Source organism: Ruditapes philippinarum, unplaced genomic scaffold (genome assembly GCF_026571515.1).
Source record: "Ruditapes philippinarum isolate M1 unplaced genomic scaffold, ASM2657151v2 ctg8989_1_1_1_1, whole genome shotgun sequence".
NCBI lineage: Eukaryota > Metazoa > Mollusca > Bivalvia > Venerida > Veneridae > Ruditapes > Ruditapes philippinarum.
In genome coordinates, this window is record NW_026851978.1 from 43,942 (window position 1) to 67,998 (window position 24,057).

Sequence of the window (24,057 nt, forward strand, 5' to 3'; positions counted from 1 at the left end):
GGTTTGATGATTTTTTGGCAGAGTTTGTCTCTTTCACTTTGAAAATAATATAGATACATCTTAGGAATAAGCAGTTTAAGTTTGAATATGGTCATGGTTCAATGATTTTAGACAAACTTATCTTTCCTGAATGTTGGAAAAATTTTGAACTTTCAGTTTCACCACTCATTCTTTTAGCCATTATTTTGGCTGCAAATATGCAATATGCTATTTCTAAAAGGTTAAGACTGAATAATTTCAGTGCCTTGAACATTGTATGGAAATGGTTTGTGTTAACATTGAAAAGTTTTAAGGGCTTTGAACTTAAAATGAAAAAAATAATTAATGCACCATCTGAAATTTTGGCTGCATGCGGGGGCATCCGTGGCATGATGACACATTTCTAGTTCTCTCTAAGTTTCTGATACCTAGATCATAATTTAAATTGTGCAAACCAAATGTATTCAACTTTTTGTATCCTTGATAGAGATTTTGTTAGAAAATCATACTGGAGAGGCATGTTCTTGATATCCCCCTGTCCTTTAAATGTGTAAATGACATAATATTATCCTTGATATTACTTTATGTGTGTATTAGGTATATCCTTAATTTTGTACCACATGTCTTTGATAATTGTCCAATTGGTTTAATGATTGTCATATGGTATATCAGATGAATCAGTAAATCCTTGATATTATCTTATTGGATGAATGACATGGCCTTTATGTTGTGTTACTGTACATATATGTGTGGCATATCCTTGATGTTGTCCTACTGGACTAATGGCATATCCTTGATATTGTCCTACTGGATTAAAGGCATATCCTTGATATTGTCCTACAGGATGAATGACATAGCCTTTATGTTGTCTTCTGTACATATATGTATGGAATATCCTTGATATTGTCCTACTTGGTGTATGCTATATGATAATTATTCTATTTGTTGAATAACATAGCCTTTATATTGTCCTACTGGTGTATTACATAGCCTTGAATCCTTCTTGGTATAATTATGACGTATTCTTGATATTGTCCTACTGGATAAATGCCTTATCCATGATATTGTCTTATCTGATTAATGACATATATTTGATATTGCCCAATTGATAAGGACATGGCATTAATATTGTCATGCTGGATTAATTGCATAAAACTTTATTTTGTCCTATTCAATGAACAACAGATCTTTGATCTTAAAACCATGAAAATTGAGTGTCCCTGTGAAAAATAATGAATTTGCAGTAATGGTCAGATTATAAATGTGTCAGTGAAGGCATCCTATCTCTAAAGATGTCAAATATTGCTGTGGGATAAAAAAAAACTTGTGGGATTTATTATAAAAAAAAGTTCATGTACATGTATACAGTAGACTTTGCTATTCTAGTTTGATACAGTGATTACTTTATAAGTAATAACAGTAATTACTTAATGCAGTTTTCTTCGTTTTTATTCTGTTTTCTAAATCATTATTTGCATTACTGTTAACTTTGGAGTGCTTGCTTAGAATTAATTCAAGTTCAAACATGTTGGGATAATGCTTTGTTAGATACTGCCTAAATAGAAGTCAGTATATAATTAACCCTTATCAAGTTTAAATGGATTTGTCCAGTTACCATTTATGGAACTTTCCATTATCAATTTAAGGGATACATAGAAAAAATAAAAAGTGAGACACTAAGACTAAAGTCTCATCAGATTGCATAAGTGTGCAGGCTGGCCTGGGAGCCAGGTTATAAAGAAATATTCTAATCTCAAACTAAGATCTCAGGTATTTGATTGGTCAGAAACAGGGCACAGAATGTGAATTGATCAATGGAAATCCTGAGATTGAAGCTTGAACTAAGGAAAAGGTTTTATAACCTTGGGGTCAGCTTCTATTCTTCACTTTTTGGTTTCTGCAGGTGACAAATCTATTTTTAGCTCATCTCATTCTGGTTTCTATGCAGATGTTATTTTTTTTTTAAATTGCCAGTCTACTATATCCATTGTGAATTTTTTTTAATTTCATAGATAGATAGATAAATAAATGATTTAATATCTCCTGTTTGTGATCCATTATTTAAAACCTGTGTTTTGTAGAAATGAACTATATGTAAATTATTCCCTTAGTAGAGGTTCTAGGCAAAACTTTTTATTTCTGTTTACTTTAATTTTCCAAGTTCTGGCAATGGTATAACAAATCTGCATATCTACCTTAATAATATTATTATATATCATTATGTAGTGTGAAATATGTAGATATCCAGTTCTTTTAGTTGTCTCCCTTACTGTTATTTTTAGTCATTATGTCATTGTTTAGTGCCTGATACATTTAACAGTTTAAGTGAGTTACCTCCCTTTTATTTGACAACTTCATTATCAAAAATCTTATCAATTTTGATGATTGTTTTTGCCCTTTGATGCCAATATCATCAAAATCGGTAGTTGATTCCAAATTAATACAGTTTAATTGTTGTTTATGTAAGATATTTAATGTTTAAGACAAATTTTTATTAAGAAGACAAAAAAAATTTGAAAAAAAGACAAAATTTTATTGAAAAAAGACAAAATTTGAGTATGTTTTTATAAAAATTGCGAAAATTTTTCGTCAAGCTATTTTTGTCCGTAGAGCATACACTTGCATGCCTTCTGTGTTAAGATTTTGAAATCTAGTTAACCTTTATCATTCCAATCTGTTTCTTTCTTTTATGTTACAAATTTGTGAAATTGTAATCAGTGGAAGGTTTTCAATTTTTTTTATTACTTTTATGTTATAATTTTGTGAAACTGTAGTTACTCTGATGAAGGTATTCATTTTGTTTGATTCTTTATGTTATCATTATGCTTTTTCTCTAACTTAACTGTAAATATATTAAGATATATATATCACTTAAATGCGATACTGTAGAAAAGTTATTAAAGGATTTATATTAAAATTACTCAACATGTTAAAGCTTTAAATGCTCTATTTGGTTGTGATTTGTTTTTATATATGTCATGTAACAGAATATTTCGTTCAAGAATGTCCAATTTCTTACTTTGTATGTTTACTTTTTTTACATCTTGGAAAGGTAGATTTTCAGCAAACTTGAATTTACAATTAGTTACACAAAAGAGACCATGTAAAATAGTGTATTGTGGAAATGAGTGTCTTTTGTGAAATTGTTTAGATGTTCTAAACCTTTTGTTAAATTGATTGTTTATTTGAAGGTCTAATATACTGAATGCCACTAAGTGAGGTATTAACTATTGGATATGTTATTTCAATTATAATTGTTGTGCACTAAACTCTGCTGGAACCAAAATTGTTTAACCTCAAATTGTCATCAGTATAGAGCCAGGTCAGCCTACACATTCACACTGTCTGATTACCAATAGGCTTATTGAGCTCAATAATTGTATTTCAAAAGAGAATTCACCTAAAACTTTAAATGAACTGTTCTAAATTCATAAATTCCCTGACCTTTCTAATTATCTGAATAACAATTTCACCACAACCTATTTGTTAACACAAGAGCACATGTCAATTTTTGTGGTTAAATTATTGTTATTCAAATAAATGGTCCAGAGTAGGGATCTATCAATTTAAGGCTTACAAAATCTAATTGACTTAAATTCAAAACGCTATGGGTTGAATTACAAATTGAATATTGGGGCAATAATTTTATTAGCATTACAAGATTATTTTTATAGTGAGTGTGTTATTTTTTTAATTCTGAACATTCTGAATTTCTTAAATGGAGTTGTCCAGCTCCCATGTTTGGAACTGTCCATGATCTTTTTTGGAGATCCAAAACTGAAAATTTGAAGTTGGTGACAGTCTGGCAAGACTGCATGGATGTGGTAAAAAAGTTGCGTGGCTCTATATTGGTGGCAAAAGCTGATAACGTGTATGTTCAAGCTGGGTATGAAGTAAGCTTAGAACCGTGACTTATGATATGAAGTAAAGAACACATATGGTATGAAGTAATAACACATACATTGCAACTGCAAAAAAAACAATCTGCATTACATACATTAATTTTCTGTCCTACAAATTTGGTATATAACATTATCTTTACTTATTTCAGTACCTGAGTCTGCTTTTGAATATATAAATAAAACATGTGTTGCTTTAATATTAGAAGGGTCATTTTAAGAGTAATTTGATTTGGGACATGCATCAAAATAGACTTTTGTGGATGAAAGGCCTCAGGTGAAGGTTGGCCTTTGCTTGTCTTGTGCAAATCGAGAACCTTAATTTCAGCATAACCCATATTAAAAAATGCTCTTGTAATAATGACCCTTATATTATTAAATGAAAATGTAAAATTACCATGTGGTTTGTTATAATACTGTATTTTCATGTATGATAATAAATTGTTGCTAATGTTACAATGTTGGTTTACAGTTCTCAACAGATTTTAAGGGTTATAAATACCATGCAGCAAAACAGGTTTGTTCTATGTTTGTTGTTCTCTAGTTGCAACAGATACAACCAGTCTGGTTATACTCAAATCTCGCTGAGTGTTCTTTGAAGTTATTCAAGTTTCTCTGGTTTTCTTTTTTCTGATTTTTTTCTTCTTTCTGTTTTTGTTGTTTGTTTGTGGTTGGGGGAGGGGTTGGAGTGAGAGTTGAGAGGTTGGGTGGGTGGAGCTTACTTTTTCATATTTCTTTCTTCTAATTTATAAAAGATAAAAAGATTTGTCATTCAGAAATCTGATGATGTTCCATAATTATATTTTCAAAATTTTAATTATGAAGTATTCATTACATGATGGCAAATTACCATTCAAATGACCCTTATGCATGCTGAAATAACCTTATGCATATGCAATTCATGTGATGAATATGCAAATTAGGTTAAAGATATGTAAATGAAGCTAGGAAAATGCAAATTAAGCCACAAAATAAGCAATTTGTTTTTTGAACATTCCTAATGAGCTTTTGCTGCAATTTAAATCAGTGCTGTAAATATTTTTTGATATTTTTTACACTTGAGATAATAAAATTACTCCTTTTGAACATGTTTAAATGTTAATGGTACTTTTATAATTATCTAACAATTGAACATTCATTAAAACTGGACTGGTTGCTTTCTGTTTGCAGAAGGGGACATAACTCACGGTGTGAAGTAGAAAGCTTCTTACCTCTGGCTTATTTTGTTCATAATGAACATATTAATTAGACTTATTATCTAATATTTCTGTCTGTATCCTAATTGAAATGCTCGAGGGATTATTTGACCATACAGAATAAATATTTTCAATGAAAATAACAACAACAACAGCATGATAAGACTCCTGTGAATGTTAAGTCAAAATGTATTTGCTTATTAAAATAGCAGTTAGTTGAGCATCTTTAAAAATCCTGTACAATTTGTTGACCATCTCAATTATTTGCCCTTCAATAACCACCTGGAATGCTAAAATATTTCTGACTAGGACAACAATTTGCCAGTGATTCTATCCAGATATCAACCTTGAGTTGGTGATTCTATCCGAGAATCCAACTTAAATTGGCAATTCTGTCCATAAATCCACCTTAAAATTAGTGATTCTATACAGATATCCACCTAAAATTGGCAATTTTATCCAGATATTCACCTTGAATTGATGATGATTCTGTACAGATTTCAACCTTAAAATTAGTTATTCTATCTAGATATCCACCTTGATTAATGCAGTCAGGAGGAACTTTCTTACATTTTCTTTTACCCAATATTATGAGCACTATGCTGTTATAACCAGTAAATCTTTTGTTATTACTCTTCCTCCAAATAAGGAGAGCATTTCTTTGTTATAATAATATTCTTACACCATACTTTAATACTATTTTATATATTATATAATGGCAATAAATTATATAATCAAGCATTAACAAATTGCAATCTAACTTCTGTATTGCTGCATAAATGTTTAGTACTAAAAATATTTGTTATAATATTGTCCACATCTTGTTTGAGTTTTCTGCTTTAAAAATTGTTCGTAAGAGTTTTTGAACTCTTGCTTTATTCAGTATTTAAACAGAGAGAGTCTCAGTGAGAGAGATCTTGATCACAATGTAGTTGTACTCCTTTTCTAAAATTTCAAATTTATGATGATTTTCAACGTTACTAATACTCTTCAAACTTGCCTCTATTTGAAGTGTTTTGGACAGTTTATTAAGTTCTTTTAATCTGGAATATAAAATATTTAAAGACAAAGTTAGTTATTTTAATGCTCAATAAAGTACATTTAATTGGCAACCTAGTGTCTCATAACCGAGTGACAATAGTTTAAAATCTTCATCTGGTCACAACCATGTCTCCTTATAATAAACACCAGTAATATATGCCTTATTACTGAGCAATAGTAGGTTTAAATCCTCCTGTAGTCGCAACCATGTTTCCTTATATTACACCAGTAACGTCGAGTTCTCCAGATAGCAGACATAAGAGTGATTATATTACTAGTATGTTACATGCTTTATTCACAATCAAGTTTAAACAAATACATGTAACATAAAAACTGAAGGGTTATGTTTTCCAGGAATTGTAGGTGGATTCAGTTATAAATACTGTATTACATATGCAGGTTTGCCTGGATTAATGTTCTGTTGGCTCAGAGGTAATTCTTGTCTGGATAATGTCACTGTATTTTGTAAAACCAAACAAAAATTCTCAGTGAACAATTTAAAATTAGAAACATCAAGTTGGCTTGCTGACTATAAACTTAGCTACTCTGTTGGCAGCAACTGAAGCTACCAAATGCAACCAGAGTAGTTCAGGATCTGATTATCACAGTCAGAATGGTTCACACTGTTCAGTCAGTCCATATCAAAATTGTCTCTGAAAGTTATGAATGACCTCGTCCAGATTGAAAGATTGATGTTAGACATTTATTGTGTTAAGGGTTAAATTAATCAAAGCCTATTTGTTGCCAGCAATTAAAGAATCCAAGGACTTACTAGGAGTCTTTAATAAATGAATTGTTCAATAAGACATCCTTTGTCAATTTCTTTTGTTCAGAGTCTGTCTCTCACAAAACTTTCTCAAGTTTCTGTACTAACTGCATGTTTACTGGCTAAGATAGGGTGTTATTTTCTCTCTGTAAATTGAGCGGTAAATACTGTTTGGTGCGAATCTTGTTCCTGAGAGTAATATTATGGTATTTTTCTGTCAGTATTCTTTTGGTGTTCTTCACTGTTGTGGATTTTACAAATTTGACTTCTCCCGGCCTTCTCTAGAATGTCTCTGGGTTAAAAAACGTATTGATTTGGAAAAATTCATGGATTGATGAAGTTATTGCATAGTTTTGAGTGCACTGTTTTATGAGTTGTGTTGTTAGTTTGTATGTTTAAAGCACTTGCCATAAATTAACTCTCAATACATTACTAATACACACACATGTATTATTATCATTATATCAATCAACATTCATTATTAATGAATGAAATACATACATGTACTCATATATTAGCCATGGCTGTAAGATTTATTTGATATTGATACCTCAATTTGTATAATGGACTAGTCCAATATGAAAGCTGGACAAGTCTGGTAAAAGATTAAAGACAAAATATTTTCACTTTTCACACTGAGGTTGATATTATGACTTGGAATCAAATGAGCTGCATCGTGACAAAACCAACAAAGTGCGTTTGTGACTGCAGACTGCACATCTGTGCTGACTGATCAGGATCCATGATGTTTACTATATCTGTTTCTCTACTTGTAATATGGTTTGTTAGTGAACAGCATGGATCCTGATCAGACTGCGTGGATGTGCAGGCTGGTCTGGATCCATGCTGGTCACAAATGCACTCTGTTGTTTTTGTCATGGCACTGCTCAAATATTGTTATACCGGTTATATAATTATGTTTACTGTATATATTACATGAATTCAGGGGGCGTCCGTGGCCGAGTGGTTAAGGTCGTTGACTTCAAATCACTTGCCCCTCACCGCTGTGGGTTCGAATCCCGACAGGGACTTTGGATTCTTTCATGTGAGGAAGCTATCCAGCTAGCTTACAGAACGTCGGTGGTTCTACTCAGTTGCCCGTTTGTGTCTGAAATAATGCACCTGAGGTCTTCCTCCACCAGTAAAGCTGGAACGTCGCGATATGACCTACACTGTGTTGATGTGACGTAAAACCCAAAACAAACAAACAAACAAACATGAATTAAGATGCAGCATTTGTTATTGATTTTTTAAAACTATTTTGTCAAAGATATTTTTAAGAAGCAATATATTTACAGTAACCATCTTAAAATGGAAATGAGAACTATTTCAATTTGAAAGATGAGTTTTGAATAAAGTTGAATATTTATCTACAGTTTTGCATTACTATTTTGTCACCTCAGTACTGTTATTAACATGTTATTATTGTGTATGATAAACATTTTTTTTTTCAGGTGACTTTTCAGCACATAATTCAGAATTTTAATACGTAGTCTGTGAAAATGCTATTTTTGCTCAGAAAAATGGTATAAAAAATGCAGCAAAATTGAAAAATATATAGACAAACTTGTCTAAATTTAGCTTGTAACAATTGTGTTAATTGGTTATTAACTTATTATTGTTATGTTTTTTTTTAGGTGACTTCTCGGGTTCAGATAGATGAAGTGCAGACACATCTTGCTGTATCAGGGAAATCATTTTCCGTCATAGAGAAATATTTTCCCGATCTGTTACCAAAGATATGTGTACAGGGAACAATATTCGCTCGTATGTTACCTGACCAGAAATGCCAGCTTATACAAAAACAGCAGGAATTAGGGTAAAGTAAATTAACACATAGCCTTGTTTTAGGGGACTTAGTCTGTGGCTGAGTCGTTAAATTCACTGCCTTCAAAGCACTTGCCCCTTGACATCGTGATAACTTTTTCATGCATTGTTAAATAGTAGTTTTCAAATTGTTGCTTTTGTATACTCTGCTTATCTAATGCTTTAAATTAAAATTTTGATACTGCCAAGTGGTTAAGGTCGTTGACTTCAAACCACTAGCCCCTTACCTCCATGGGTTGGAGTCCAGCCAGGGACTTGGGTTCTTTAATGTGAGGAAGTTTCCAGCTAGCTTTGAAACATTAGAGGTTCTACTCAGGTGCTTCTGTTTGTGCCTGGAATTATAAATGCATGGAGTGGCACCTGAGATAACCCTCCACCAGTAAAAGCTGGAAAGTCTTTATATTATGACCTTTAAAGTGTTGGTGCAACCATAAAACAAAAGTTTTGAAAATTAAAACTTTAGGTAATTCAACATTGAGATCAGTGCAGAAAGTTTAAATTGCTACCATATTTGTCACTATCACAACTCACTGATGTAAATATTAACTTTTTCTGTATACAGGTATATAGTAGGTATGTGTGGAGATGGGGCTAATGATTGTGAGGCATTAAAGGCGGCTCATGCTGGGATATCTTTGTCTGAGGCCGAGGCATCTGTAGCGGCTCCCTTCACATCTAGAGTCAACCATATAGAATGTGTAGTCACTTTAATGAGGTATGTTAATACAAGACTGTTTTATGACCCATGTGTAAACACATGTAACATATGTTGTTACTAATAGGATATGTGCTGTGCGAAACTATGTTTATGACCCATGTGTTATAATATGAAGTAAACACATATAAAATATTTGGTCACACTAATGAGATATGTGTATTACAAGGAAACATTCTTGACCAATCAAACACGTGTGTTACTCAGTATTAAAAATGAGTGACTTATTAATGGGCAAATTGTATAATACTATGTAGCTGTCAAGCTAGCTTATAGCAGGTGTTTGGTTCTTCTTAATTGAATAGATGCACAAAAGTACCACATTATATAGTAATATGTTAACAGTAAAGCTTTAAGTAAATAATGTTTAATAATAATGTTTGATTTGTTTTTGCTAAGCATTGAGAAAGACAAGTACAATACATGTATTACAACAGTATGTAAACTGTGTGTTTGATATTTTAATTTATTATACTAGGGAAGGCAGGGGCGCTTTGGTAACGTCGTTTGGATGTTTTAAATACATGGCCTTGTACAGTTTTATACAGTTTATATCTGTGATGATTCTTTACACTGTAAGTATATTTATAGAATTTTCTTTAAATTCCAAACTTTCATCTTAAGCTCTCTAGATTTATTATTATTGCCAATAAAATTAATTTAAAAAAGTGAGAGATTCAGTTTTAAAAAACCCCAACTTATTAATGTTACACTTATGATATTTAATAATTCATCACCTTAGTGCAATAACAGATTAACTCTTTATATAATATTGTAGGTGTTAATCCTTTAACCCATTAATGCACTAAGGTGACAAATTGTCTTATTTAAACATATAACACATAATATCTGTGAGTTTTATTCAGGAATATTAAGCTTATCTGTTCAGGGGGAAAAGAATAAAGTGATAAGGATCACTGTACCACCGTTGTTGTACCAAAACTTAAATTTAGCACATTCATTATTTAAACATTTCAAAAGTAATCATCATGAAACTTGGAATGCTTGCTTATCACAAGGATCTGCAGCTATTTGACAAGGAGCATAAATCAGATGGGTATATTTCTGGAGTTATGTCCCTTTTTAACATAGAGTTTCTGTCAAAATTGGTAATTGGCTAATTGCCCTAATAAAAATCAGCTGTGCTCTTGTTAATGGTTTATTGTTTGGTCATTGTTTTGATCTTTTGTATATAGTTTAAAAACTTTATATTTTGGAATGTCAAAAACTAGGTATAGATTTTATGTATTTTTTGTTTGTAGTATGGTGTAAACCTTGGTGACATGCAGTTCCTGTATATAGATCTTGTAATTACCACAACCATTGCTGTCCTTAGTAAGTATCTGAACATTGTTCCTGTATATAGATCTTGTAATTACCACAACCATTGCTGTCCTTAGTAAGTATCTGAACATTGTTCCTGTATATAGATCTTGTAATTACCACAACCATTGCTGTACTTAGTAAGTATCTGAACATTGTTCCTGTATATAGATCTTGTAATTACCACAACCATTGCTGTCCTTAGTAAGTATCTGAACATTGTTCCTGTATATAGATCTTGTAATTACCACAACCATTGCTGTACTTAGTAAGTATCTGAACATTGTTCCTGTATATAGATCTTGTAATTACCACAACCATTGCTGTCCTTAGTAAGTATCTGAACATTGTTCCTGTATATAGATCTTGTAATTACCACAACCATTGCTGTCCTTAGTAAGTATCTGAACATTGTTCCTGTATATAGATCTTGTAATTACCACAACCATTGCTGTCCTTAGTAAGTATCTGAACATTGTTCCTGTATATAGATCTTGTAATTACCACAACCATTGCTGTACTTAGTAAGTATCTGAACATTGTTCCTGTATATAGATCTTGTAATTACCACAACCATTGCTGTACTTAGTAAGTATCTGAACATTGTTCCTGTATATAGATCTTTGTAATTACCACAACCATTGCTGTCCTTAGTAAGTATCTGAACATTGTTCCTGTATATAGATCTTGTAATTACCACAACCATTGCTGTACTTAGTAAGTATCTGAACATTGTTCCTGTATATAGATCTTGTAATTACCACAACCATTGCTGTCCTTAGTAAGTATCTGAACATTGTTCCTGTATATAGATCTTGTAATTACCACAACCATTGCTGTCCTTAGTAAGTATCTGAACATTGTTCCTGTATATAGATCTTGTAATTACCACAACCATTGCTGTCCTTAGTAAGTATCTGAACATTGTTCCTGTATATAGATCTTGTAATTACCACAACCATTGCTGTCCTTAGTAAGTATCTGAACATTGTTCCTGTATATAGATCTTGTAATTACCACAACCATTGCTGTACTTAGTAAGTATCTGAACATTGTTCCTGTATATAGATCTTGTAATTACCACAACCATTGCTGTACTTAGTAAGTATCTGAACATTGTTCCTGTATATAGATCTTGTAATTACCACAACCATTGCTGTCCTTAGTAAGTATCTGAACATTGTTCCTGTATATAGATCTTGTAATTACCACAACCATTGCAGTCCTTAGTAAGTATCTGAACATTGTTCCTGTATATAGATCTTGTAATTACCACAACTATTGCTGTCCTTAGTAAGTATCTGAACATTGTTCCTGTATATAGATCTTGTAATTACCACAACCATTGCTGTCCTTAGTAAGTATCTGAACATTGTTCCTGTATATAGATCTTGTAATTACCACAACCATTGCTGTACTTAGTAAGTATATTAACATTGTTCCTGTATATAGATCTTGTAATTACCACAACCATTGCTGTACTTAGTAAGTATATTAACATTGTTCCTGTATATAGATCTTGTAATTACCACAACCATTGCTGTCCTTAGTAAGTATATTAACATTGTTCCTGTATATAGATCTTGTAATTACCACAACCATTGCTGTCCTTAGTAAGTATCTGAACATTGTTCCTGTATATAGATCTTGTAATTACCACAACCATTGCTGTACTTAGTAAGTATCTGAAACATTGTTCCTGTATATAGATCTTGTAATTACCACAACCATTGCTGTCCTTTAGTATAGTATCTGAACATTGTTCCTGTATATAGATCTTGTAATTACCACAACCATTGCTGTACTTAGTAAGTATCTGAACATTGTTCCTGTATATAGATCTTGTAATTACCACAACCATTGCTGTCCTTAGTAAGTATCTGAACATTGTTCCTGTATATAGATCTTGTAATTACCACAACCATTGCTGTACTTAGTAAGTATCTGAACATTGTTCCTGTATATAGATCTTGTAATTACCACAACCATTGCTGTACTTAGTAAGTATCTGAACATTGTTCCTGTATATAGATCTTGTAATTACCACAACCATTGCTGTCCTTAGTAAGTATCTGAACATTGTTCCTGTATATAGATCTTGTAATTACCACAACCATTTGCTGTACTTAGTAAGTATCTTAACATTGTTCCTGTATATAGATCTTGTAATTACCACAACCATTGCTGTCCTTAGTAAGTATCTGAACATTGTTCCTGTATATAGATCTTGTAATTACCACAACCATTGCTGTCCTTAGTAAGTATCTGAACATTGTTCCTGTATATAGATCTTGTAATTACCACAACCATTGCTGTACTTAGTAAGTATCTTAACATTGTTCCTGTATATAGATCTTGTAATTACCACTACCATTGCAGTCCTTAGTAAGTATCTGAACATTGTTCCTGTATATAGATCTTGTAATTACCACAACCATTGCTGTACTTAGTAAGTATCTTAACATTGTTCCTGTATATAGATCTTGTAATTACCACTACCATTGCAGTCCTTAGTAAGTATCTGAACATTGTTCCTGTATATAGATCTTGTAATTACCACAACCATTGCTGTCCTTAGTAAGTATCTGAACATTGTTCCTGTATATAGATCTTGTAATTACCACAACCATTGCTGTCCTTAGTAAGTATCTGAACATTGTTCCTGTATATAGATCTTGTAATTACCACAACCATTGCTGTCCTTAGTAAGTATATTAACATTGTTCCTGTATATAGATCTTGTAATTACCACAACCATTGCTGTACTTAGTAAGTATATTAACATTGTTCCTGTATATAGATCTTGTAATTACCACAACCATTGCTGTACTTAGTAAGTATATTAACATTGTTCCTGTATATAGATCTTGTAATTACCACAACCATTGCTGTACTTAGTAAGTATCTAACATTGTTCCTGTATATAGATCTTGTAATTACCACAACCATTGCTGTACTTAGTAAGTATCTGAACATTGTTGTTAATAGTGTCAGAGGAATTATATCATTATGTCGAAATTTTGCATGATTATTGATGAGTGATGAAAATTACGTAATAAAAATAGATAAGCTATATTCTTTTGAAAAAGATAACGAACGGAATCTGTAATCTTCTTTTATGTGACATTATGCCCATCCAATGGTATTATACATGTAGTAAATGAAAAGTTGAAAGTCAAAATAAGTTTACATTTTGCCGTAATTCCTTCCTATATTATAATTTACTTTATATGAAATAACTCACATTGCCCTATTGAATTTCTATGAATATCCGTTAGAAATTACCTGTAATGTTTGATTAATAAAAAGTGTGGGACAGTCTTTTTATATTTATGGCAGGTTTATTAAGGTTTTAAGAAAGAAAGAAATAAAGACAGAAAGAAGTACATGTACATGTAGCCACTAACTTATTGTTTGTTTATTTTATCTATACTTTATCTTTATTATTTTATAAATTTTTGACAAATGTTATGTATTTTTAAATTTGATATGAAGTTCATACTATATTTAATGTCATTAAAACAGTTTAATGTAACATTTATTTTCTGTATTTCAGTGGGATATACGCAGTCATATGAACGATTATCAGTTCAGAGACCGGAGGGGTCACTTGTGAAACCATCTAATTTATTATCTATACTTCTACAAGTATTCTGTGCAGCGTTCTTGCGCCAGACTCGCACTTGTTATACCTTGAAAAAAGTCAATCATGGTAAATATATTAATAAAGTATACTGGCACACATGTGAACTTTTTTTGATGATCTAGTGGGGGATTTTTCTTCAAAAAAGAGGGAGATTTTAGAATTTTCAATAAACAAAGAAGGAAGTTCTGACATCAAAAATAAGGAGATTTTTTTTAATTAGTGAAAATACCCCTTATTTTAAGAAAAATCTTTGATAATATGGCTGCAGAAAGTGGGAGTCTCCTGCTAAAAGTGGGAGAGTTCACATGTATGATACTAGCACTGTGAAAACAAAGACAGATTTCCTTTCTTTCATTCTTAAATTTGCTGGCTTTGAAAAAAAGAAAATGATAAAGTGTTGTGATTAAGTTTATCTCTTTAGAAGCTTTTTAGAAGTATGAAAGATAAAAGGGACCTTTGCAGAAAAGTGGCTGGGGGTCTCTGTATTCAGATAATTTTCACTTTTAATTTGTATTTGTAAATATTATAAGCTAAACATTTTATAGGTTAAATTGATTTGCAAAGAATTATTTTATCTCTTTTATACATAATCTTTGACTCGTCAAGTTTTATAAAGAAATCATATATCCCTTGAAAATTAACCATTAAATTTTATTGCAAGTCTAACACATCTTGTTAAAGAATACTTATCGAAATACCATAAATTTTTACATAAAATTGAGACCCTGACTTATAAGAGTTCGGTCTTATGTACCAGTATATATGATTTGATAACAAAAACCATTATAAAAGTAAAGACAATTTTATATTTCATGCTTTCCCATGAACACCAGCTATTCTATTTTCACTCATATAAATATTGCATCTGGTGTTCACTCAGTGAAATATATTTCAATCTTACATGCAAAACAAACAAATATCCTCTATTATTTTGTTTAAAAGGTATGAGGTTGTAGAACCAGAAGGTGGAGAAATGAAGGTATCATGGGAGAGTACAGTGATATTTATATCATCATCATTTCAATACATTGTTGTAGCGTTCGTCTTCTCAAAGGGACCACCTTTCAGGAAACGTATATACACCAACGGTAAATAATGTTTTAATATACATGTTTATAATTATTGTATAAGTTACAATTTTTTAGCTTATCAAACTTGGTCAGGATGCTTGTCGAAGTAATTGCTTGGATGAGGTTAATGGGTCAGGCGAGCAATCTAGGGCCATTTTGGCCCTCTTGATTTTTTGACTGGTAATATGGCCCTTTATAAACAATTTTTTGGAAATATGACCTGGGCCACTACACTACCCTATATTGCAAAGAACTGTTTATATATGGACATATAACCTGTCAGAAATATTTAGAATAAATTTATGATACAGCAAGAATAATTTTTTAGAGAAAAAAGGAAGATTTCTTTATAAATTGACAACAGCTGTGTATATAAAACTATATGAACGTCATGATTATCCAATGAAAAGTGATGTTACAAACATGCAGTATTTTAAATGGGTTTTAATACCTTCACACTAGTGGAAATTATCGCTTTAATTTGCATATTAGTTCTAAAACTGATACCTATTATATATCATCATTACCATATATTTTTGAATACAGTTATTTGATTATTTGAATTTTATCTCTATGAAAACTAAAATTTACTAAAAAATTTAAATGTGTTGAATATTTATCTTTATATTTTACTGGATCTTTGTTGCTGAAGTTGATTGATTATTTAGAATTTAAGGAATATTTTGAACATATTGTTTACTGGATAATAAGATTTTTCCAAAATTTTACATAAAGTTAAGTAATATCTAGATTAATTATGTAAAATGTGTTAAAATTTTTATGATTTACTGGATATTTTAAGTTTAATGTTTAGGAAAAAAAAGAAGAATTGAATGTTTCAATACAATAAACTTAAACCTTCTGTAAGTAAAAATGACAATATAGAGCCAGGCCAGATTGAACATCCATGCAGTCTGAACCAGGCTCTATATTGTGGGCTTGATATCCCTGAAATTGATAATGGACAGTTCCAAATATGGACAATTTCAGTTCAGAACTTTAGCAGGTTAAAGGTTAAATCTATTACATTATTATGAGGTGATAAAAATTCTAAAAAAAAATTCAAGAAGGAAAATAAAAACGTTATTGCAAGTTTTAAATTCATTCATTGCCAATAAGTTGCTTAAATTTTATTGTCAAGTTTGATATATACCAGTTGGAAACAGTTTTATCAGAATCATTTGTAATGTTTCTTTATTATTGATTCAGAGGTAATATTTTAACTCTTCTTGTCTGTATTTTCAGTTCCATACCTGGCTAGTCTATTGTTGTTAACTGCGTTTTCTGCTGGCTTAGTACTGTTGCCATGGAAACCTTTAATGGACTTTTTTACAGTAAGTTGATACTTTTTTACAAATATAGAAATGTTAAATTTTCTTTGCATAAAAAAATTGTTTCAGTATTTATACTGTTGTAATCATATGACTTTAATTTGAAACCCATAAAAAAACGGAATACATTTCATTAAATAGTCATGTGTTTGAAAAGATAATCTCCACTCATATGGTAAGTGGGGCCTATAAGGCCAAGTGGTCAAGGTCAATTCATTTTAATTACTTTTCTCTAACCACTGTTGGTTCAAGTATTGCAAAAAGGGCGGGAATTTAAATCATGCGAAGAAGTCGTCCACTACTTGAAATATTTAATATTGGGAAACGATTCACTTACTTGAGAGCTTTGTGTTAAGGCTATACACTACATAATTTTCATTTGAGGAAGCTATGCACTATTTGTGTGAATTTTCATGTGAGGAAGCTATACACTACATGTACTTGAATTTTTATGTGTGGAAGCTATACACTACATGTACTTGAATTTTTATGTGTGGAAGCTATACACTACTTAAATTTTCATGTGCTTTTTAGCTCGACTATACGAAGTATATGGAGAGCTGTCCTACTCGCCCCGGCGTCGGCGTCCGCGTCCAGATTTTAGATTAAAGTTTTGGTGCAGTAAAATATTTTTCACTATAACTTTGTCATTTCTTAAGGTATCAACTTCAAACTTCAAATATATGTTCCTTATCATCAACCACATCTGTATGTGACAAGGTTCATAACTCTAGCACCAATATTTCTGATTTATTCCCCTTGAAATTAGAATTTTTCTTAAAGATACTATTTTTTACGGGATCAACCTCATACTTCAAATATATGTACCTTATCATCATCCCCATCTTATGTGACAAAAGGGTCATAAAACTCTAGCACCAATATTTTCAGATTTATCTCCCCTTGAACTTAGAATTTTCCCCTCAAAAATACTATTTCTTACTGTTTTCTTCTTTATTTCTTAAGGGATCAACCTCATACTTCAAAATATATTTACATTATCATCATCCCCATCTTATGTGACAATGTTCATAACTCTAGCACGCAATATTTTTAGATTTATCTCCCTTTGAACTTAGAATTTTCCATACAAAATATTATTTTTTACTGTAACTTATTTTATTTCTAAAGGGATCAACTTCATACTTCAAATATATTTACGTTATCATCATCCACATCTTATGTGACAAGGTTCATAACTCTAGCACCAATATCGCAAGAATTATCTCCCCATAAACTTAGATTTATTTACTAGAAAATGTTATTTTTTATTTTAACTTTTTATTTTTAAAGGTATCTACCTCAAACTTCAAATACTTATTCCTTATAATCATTTACATTTTATGTGACAATGTTCATAAACTCTTGAAGCAATATTTACAGATTTATCTCCCTTTGAACTCAGGATTTTCTTTAAGAAATATAATAACTTCTTTATTTTTTAAGATATCTACTTCAAACTTCAAATATATATTTCTTATCATTACACAAATGTTGTGTGGCAAGGTCCATAACTCTTGCATGACTATTTCTAGAATTATTCCCCTTGCTCTTGGAATTTATGTTAACAAATGTTATATTTTAACTATAACTTAATACTTAATTATACATAATTGATTTTTCTTTCATAGTTTTGTCCTCCTTACTGCGTCCAGCATTTTATTAGTCGAGCTTCGCTGTCTCCTGTGACAGCTCTTGTTAATTTTCATGTGAGGAAGCTATACATTACATGAATTTTCATGTAAGGAAGCTATAGCTTTAGAAAGGTTAGTGAACTGATTCTACCCAGGTGCTAAGTTGTGTCATAAATTTCGCACAGAGGTGCACCTCAGAGCCTTCACCACACAAGTTGAAGTCCTGAAACATTGAATGGACTGTTCCAAATTCCAAGCAGCAGGTCAGATCCATTACGTAAATTCAGCGGGTTAATATATAAGATGTGTGTTGTTATTTGCAGCTGATGAGACTAGACCAGAAACCTGTGATGTTTAGGGCTCTCCTCCTTACAATAGTTGCGGCTCATTTTATTGTTGCAGTTATTATAGAGGTGAGTATATCACAGTAGCATGCTTTTTATGTGTCCTTGTGTGGTACATCACTTTATGGTGTTGTTTTTGTTATTACTAGAGTTTGAAATGAGTTATTGTGATCAAACTTGGTATGCAGCAACCTTATGTGGAAATCTTGGTTGGGATTGCCCTTGATCCCCTAGGGTTCAAGGTCAATGTTACTAAAAATGGAAAAATGGTTTCTGGACAATAACTAGAGCAAAGAATGAGACATTGTAATCAAACTTAGTATATAGCAAACTTTTATGAAGGTCCCAGTTGGGATTGCTTTTTGACCTCCTGGGGTCATGGTCACTGTAATAAAAAAATTAGAAAAATGTTTTCCAGACAGTAACTAGAGTTAGGAATGAGATAATGTTATCAAACTTGGTAATAAGCAAGCTTGTATGAAGGCCCCAGTTAGGATTACTTTTGGACCCATGGGGTCAAGGTCATAGTTACTTAAAATAGAAAAATGGTTTCTGGAAGAGAGGCAATTAATTGCAATAATTTTGCTTCAGACCACTTATTTTTCAAAACGTTAAGGATGCTCGGGGGGGAGGGGTATGAATCATCTTTACTTTAGTGATAGCTCTAGTGTAACTCTCAAAATATTTATCTTACCCTGTTAAGACTAATTTAATTCACCATATTTTTTTCTTTCTACAGTACCTTGTAACTGACAACAAAACAATGAAATCCTGTATAAAACGTTGTGTCCAGTGTCTACGACCAAAGAAGAGTCAGTCTGCATACAAGAGAGTAGAGCGTGAATTGGTACTTGCTGATTGGCCACCTGTAGGTCAGGTGACTTACGCACCAACAGTTTGTGGTGATGCGGATCCTACAAGTATAATGCTAGACAACATGCAAGCTGATGCTACTGTCACTAGATGACATAGGATAATTTCCAGTCCATTTCTATTTGTTAAAAATATTGATAATTTACTTTACGGAAACATTGCAAATTTAAAAAATATTTATGGATTTGGTTCACAAATATTTATACCATGTTAAATATTCAGTTAAGAAAGTTTTAACAAATTATTACATTGTATTTTATCAATAAGTTAGTGCTAAGAGTGCAAAAAGGTCAATGCTGTAGTTATTACCTTTTTGCACTTTTTTCTCTAAATATAGTTGAAAACTATTCTATTTAAAGACATGATGTAAAACATGCTCATTAAAGGAACTCCACTGAGGTCAAAAAGCCTAAAATCATGAAATTTGATTAAGTAGATCAAGTGAAGCACATAAAATGGAAAAATCTGTAAAGGATAATAAAGAAATTTTGTTATAATTAAATTGAATATTGATTTTTTTGCGTGATTCTTAGCCTTATTTGAATGGAAAGCATTGCAACGCTTTTCAATTTTGGGTCATTTTGCACAATAAAAATGATTATTCTTGAAAAACTGGATGAAGGAATGGTCCCTGAAAATTAATTCTTGAAAAATTGGATGGAAAATTAATTCTTGAATAATTGGATGAGGGAATGGCCCCGGAAAATTTGTACACAAGTTTATGATCCAGACCTATATCAAATCATACACAAATCTCAGGAAAATGCATCAAGTCCTGTCTTGTTAAAAAATCTCAGCGGAGTCCCTTTAATATATGTTACTGTGTCAGTTTTATTGTCAAAAATAATGTTATAATGTCATTTAAATCAGTCATATTGGCTAAACATATATAATGCTCATAGAGCCATTTTAGATGGTGATTATTTTTATGTTAATGTATATATGATATGAGGGACGTTTAATGTTGTTTAATGTTTTAATTTTTATAAACTTGTCACAGTTGAAATTCATACCACTACTCTCTACAAAACCCACCTTTAATTATTTAAGTTCTATTTTTGGTTAAAAAAATTAGGCAGTTTCTGTTTGCAACTTAACTGTTGTACATATGGAAAATAGATGTTCCTACTCTGGTGCGTGTTCTTGCCTAAAATAACACGGCGTAGAGGGATACCTGACGTCTTCCTACTGCAGTATAGCTGTAGAGTTACCATATGACGTTTACAGTGTTGGTGCAACGTAAAAACCCATCTAAATAATTTTACATTATCTTAGTTAAAATCAGAAACAAGTTTTTGGCATATTTCAAGAATTGAAATTCGGATCTTGTTAAAAAATTTCTAAACTTGGAAGCTCAAGATTGGTTACAAAAATAAAAATCAAATTTTTTGAGAAAGAATGCAAATATTCACAATTATCCCTGAGTCTGCTTGGGGGGGGGGGGACAACTGAGTCTATGCATGCAGACCAAATATCAGCCCCCACATCTGTATCATCGGCACTGATTGCTGGTTAATAAAATGCTGTTTATGTAAGATGTCAGATAGGACTACTGATAATGATAACTGTTTAATTACCATTTTTTCAACTCGTTACAATCTGATTAACCTAATTGATACTAAGTAATTACTATTTTTTTACCTTATAAACTGCTATTTTTGTTTCTTTTAGACACATTTTTGTCTTCTTTTTTTTGTGAATTTCAAGTGCCTAAGACTTAATTAATTAAATTCTTATATAAGCCTAGTAGCAGTATCTTTTCCTAGGGGGGTTGGGGGAGGGTATTTTCCTCTCGATAATTTATACGGGAAACACCAACTGTGTTGATTTGTGATAATGTCCTCTGATTTGTAATAACCTGCTTGACTTGGTACCTCAGTTTTCTTTGTCGAAAATGAGTAGGGGTGGTGGCGTTTATTAGGGAAAGGGGTGTGTATTACTATTAGACAGTATGCGGTAAATCTCTTTATTTGTTTACTATGAATATTGTTATAAAGTAGATTTCCTTTCTAAATTTTCAAAAGAAAAAAACAACAACAAAAAATAGAATAAATTATAGAAAATAGAATAAATCATTTAAAAATTAGAAAAAATCATGTAAAAATTAGAATATATCATGAAAATTAGAATATATTTAAAAAATCAAAATAAATCTTAAAAATTAGAATAAATCATGAAGAAAATTGGCATGATGATTCTTTACAGTGAACTATAAACTTCTGTTTAAACTGACAGGTATTGAGATTTTTATGAAGTGTGTACTCTATGATATTTTGTTATTTCCATTTATTAAGAAATTGTTAGTTAATGATTAGGTATTGTAATAATTATGTGAAATTTAATGCAAATGTGAATTTCTGACTAATTCAATGAGGGTTATTTAGTATGTATTTTGTATTATAAGGGTCCATTATATAATATGCGCCGCGTCTCGACAAAACCAACATAATGGGTTTGCGACCAGCATGGATCCAGACCAGCTTGCGCATCCGCGCAGTCTGATCAGGATCTATACTGTTCGCTATCAGTTTCTCTACTTGTAATAGAGTTGGTAAGGGAACAGCATGGATCCTGATCAGACTGCGCGGATGCGCAGGCTGGTCTGGATCCATGCTGGTCGCAAACCCATTATGTTGGGTTTTGTTTTGACGCGGCTCATATGTAGTTAATTTGATCATACATGGTAATGCATATTTGTTTCTTTTTATACCCCCGCACAACAAAGTTGTAAGGGGGGTATACTGGAATCAGCTTGTCCGGCTGTCCGTCAGTTTTTTCTTGTCCGCCCAATAACTTAAGATTCCTTTGACCCTTAGTCTTCATATTTGGCATGGAGGTTAGTCATGATTAGTAGATGACCCCTATTGATTTTGAGGTCACTAGGTCAAAGGTCAAGGTCACAGGGGCCTTGACTTCAAAAAGCTTGTCCGCCCAATAAAGTAAGATTCCTTTCACCTACAGTCGTCATATTTGGCATGGAGGTTAGTCATGATAAGTAGATGACCCCTAATGATTTTGAGGTCACTAGGTCAAAGGTCAAGGTCACGGGGGCCTTGACTTCAAAAAGCTTGTCCGCCCAATAACTTAAGATTCCTTTGACCCACAGTCTTCATATTTGGCATGGAGGTTAGTCATGATTAGTAGATGACCCTATTGATTTTGAGGTCACTAGGTCAAAGGTCAAGGTCACAGGGGCCTTGACTTCAAAAAGCTTGTCCGCCCAATAAAGTAAGATTCCTTTCACCTACAGTCGTCATATTTGGCATGGAGGTTAGTCATGATAAGTAGATGACCCCTAATGATTTTGAGGTCACTAGGTCAAAGGTCAAGGTCACGGGGGCCTTGACTTTCAAAAAGCTTGTCCGCCCAATAACTTAAGATTCCTTTGACCCACAGTCTTCATATTTGGCATGGAGGTAAGTCATGATTAGTAGATGACCCCTATTGATTTTGAGGTCACCAGGTCAAAGGTCAAGGTCACAGGGGCCTTGACTTCAAAAAGCTTGTCCGCCCAATAACTTAAGATTCCTTTGACCCACAGTCTTCATATTTGGCATGGAGGTAAGTCATGATTAGTAGATGACCCCTATTGATTTTGAGGTCACCAGGTCAAAGGTCAAGGTCAGGGGCCTTGACTTCAAAAAGCTTGTCCGCCCAATAACTTAAGATTCCTTTGACCCACAGTCTTCATATTTGGCATGGAGGCAAGTCATGATTAGTAGATGACCCCTATTGACTTTGAGGTCACCAGTTCAAAGGTCAAGGTCACAGGGGCCTTGACTTAAAAAAGCTTGTCTGCCCAATAACTTAAGATTCGTTTGACCCACAGTCTTCATATTTGGCATGGAGGTTAGTCATGATTAGTAGATGACCCCTATTGACTTTGAGGTCACCAGGTCAAAGGTCAAGGTCACAGGGGCCTTGACTTCAAAAAGCTTGTACGCCCTATAACTTAAGATTCCTTTGACCCACAGTCTTCATATTTGGCATGGAGGTGAGTCATGATTAGTAGATGACCCCTATTGATTTTGAGGTCACCAGGTCAAAGGTTAAGGTCACAGGGTCTATGACTTCAAAAAGTATGTCTGCCCAATAACTTTAGATTCCTTTGACCCACAGTCTTCATATTTGGCATGGATGTTGATCATGATTAGTAGATGACCCCTTTTGATTTTGAGGTCACTGGATCAAAGGTCAAGGTCATAGGGACTTTGACTTCAAAAAGTTTGTCCACCCATTAACTTAAGATTCCTTTGACCCACTGTCTTCATATTTGGCATGGATGTTGATCATGACTATAAGGTGACCCCTATTGATTTTGAGGTCACTGGGTCAAAGGTCAAGGTCACAGGGACCTTGACAAAAAAAAAGCTTTTCTTCTTAATTGCTAAAGAATGTCCTGTCCGCAATGTA

At 32.3% G+C, this 24,057-nt stretch overlaps 1 protein-coding gene across 1 annotated transcript in view; it reads left to right on the forward strand.

Moving 5' to 3' along the window:
• The window catches only part of LOC132744546 (polyamine-transporting ATPase 13A3-like), a 64,874-nt gene extending 43,146 nt beyond the window's left edge, over positions 1–21,728 (forward strand). The window contains exons 22-32 of the mRNA XM_060733297.1: positions 4,351–4,395; positions 8,519–8,700; positions 9,271–9,423; positions 9,902–9,998; positions 10,686–10,758; positions 14,303–14,408; positions 14,450–14,458; positions 15,335–15,480; positions 16,708–16,796; positions 18,751–18,840; positions 19,511–21,728. Of these exons, the coding sequence (XP_060589280.1) occupies positions 4,351–4,395; positions 8,519–8,700; positions 9,271–9,423; positions 9,902–9,998; positions 10,686–10,758; positions 14,303–14,408; positions 14,450–14,458; positions 15,335–15,480; positions 16,708–16,796; positions 18,751–18,840; positions 19,511–19,738 (1,218 nt within the window). The 3' untranslated portion in view covers positions 19,739–21,728. The remainder of the gene's footprint in view (positions 1–4,350; positions 4,396–8,518; positions 8,701–9,270; positions 9,424–9,901; positions 9,999–10,685; positions 10,759–14,302; positions 14,409–14,449; positions 14,459–15,334; positions 15,481–16,707; positions 16,797–18,750; positions 18,841–19,510) is intronic.
• The last annotated feature ends 2,329 nt before the right edge of the window (positions 21,729–24,057 follow it).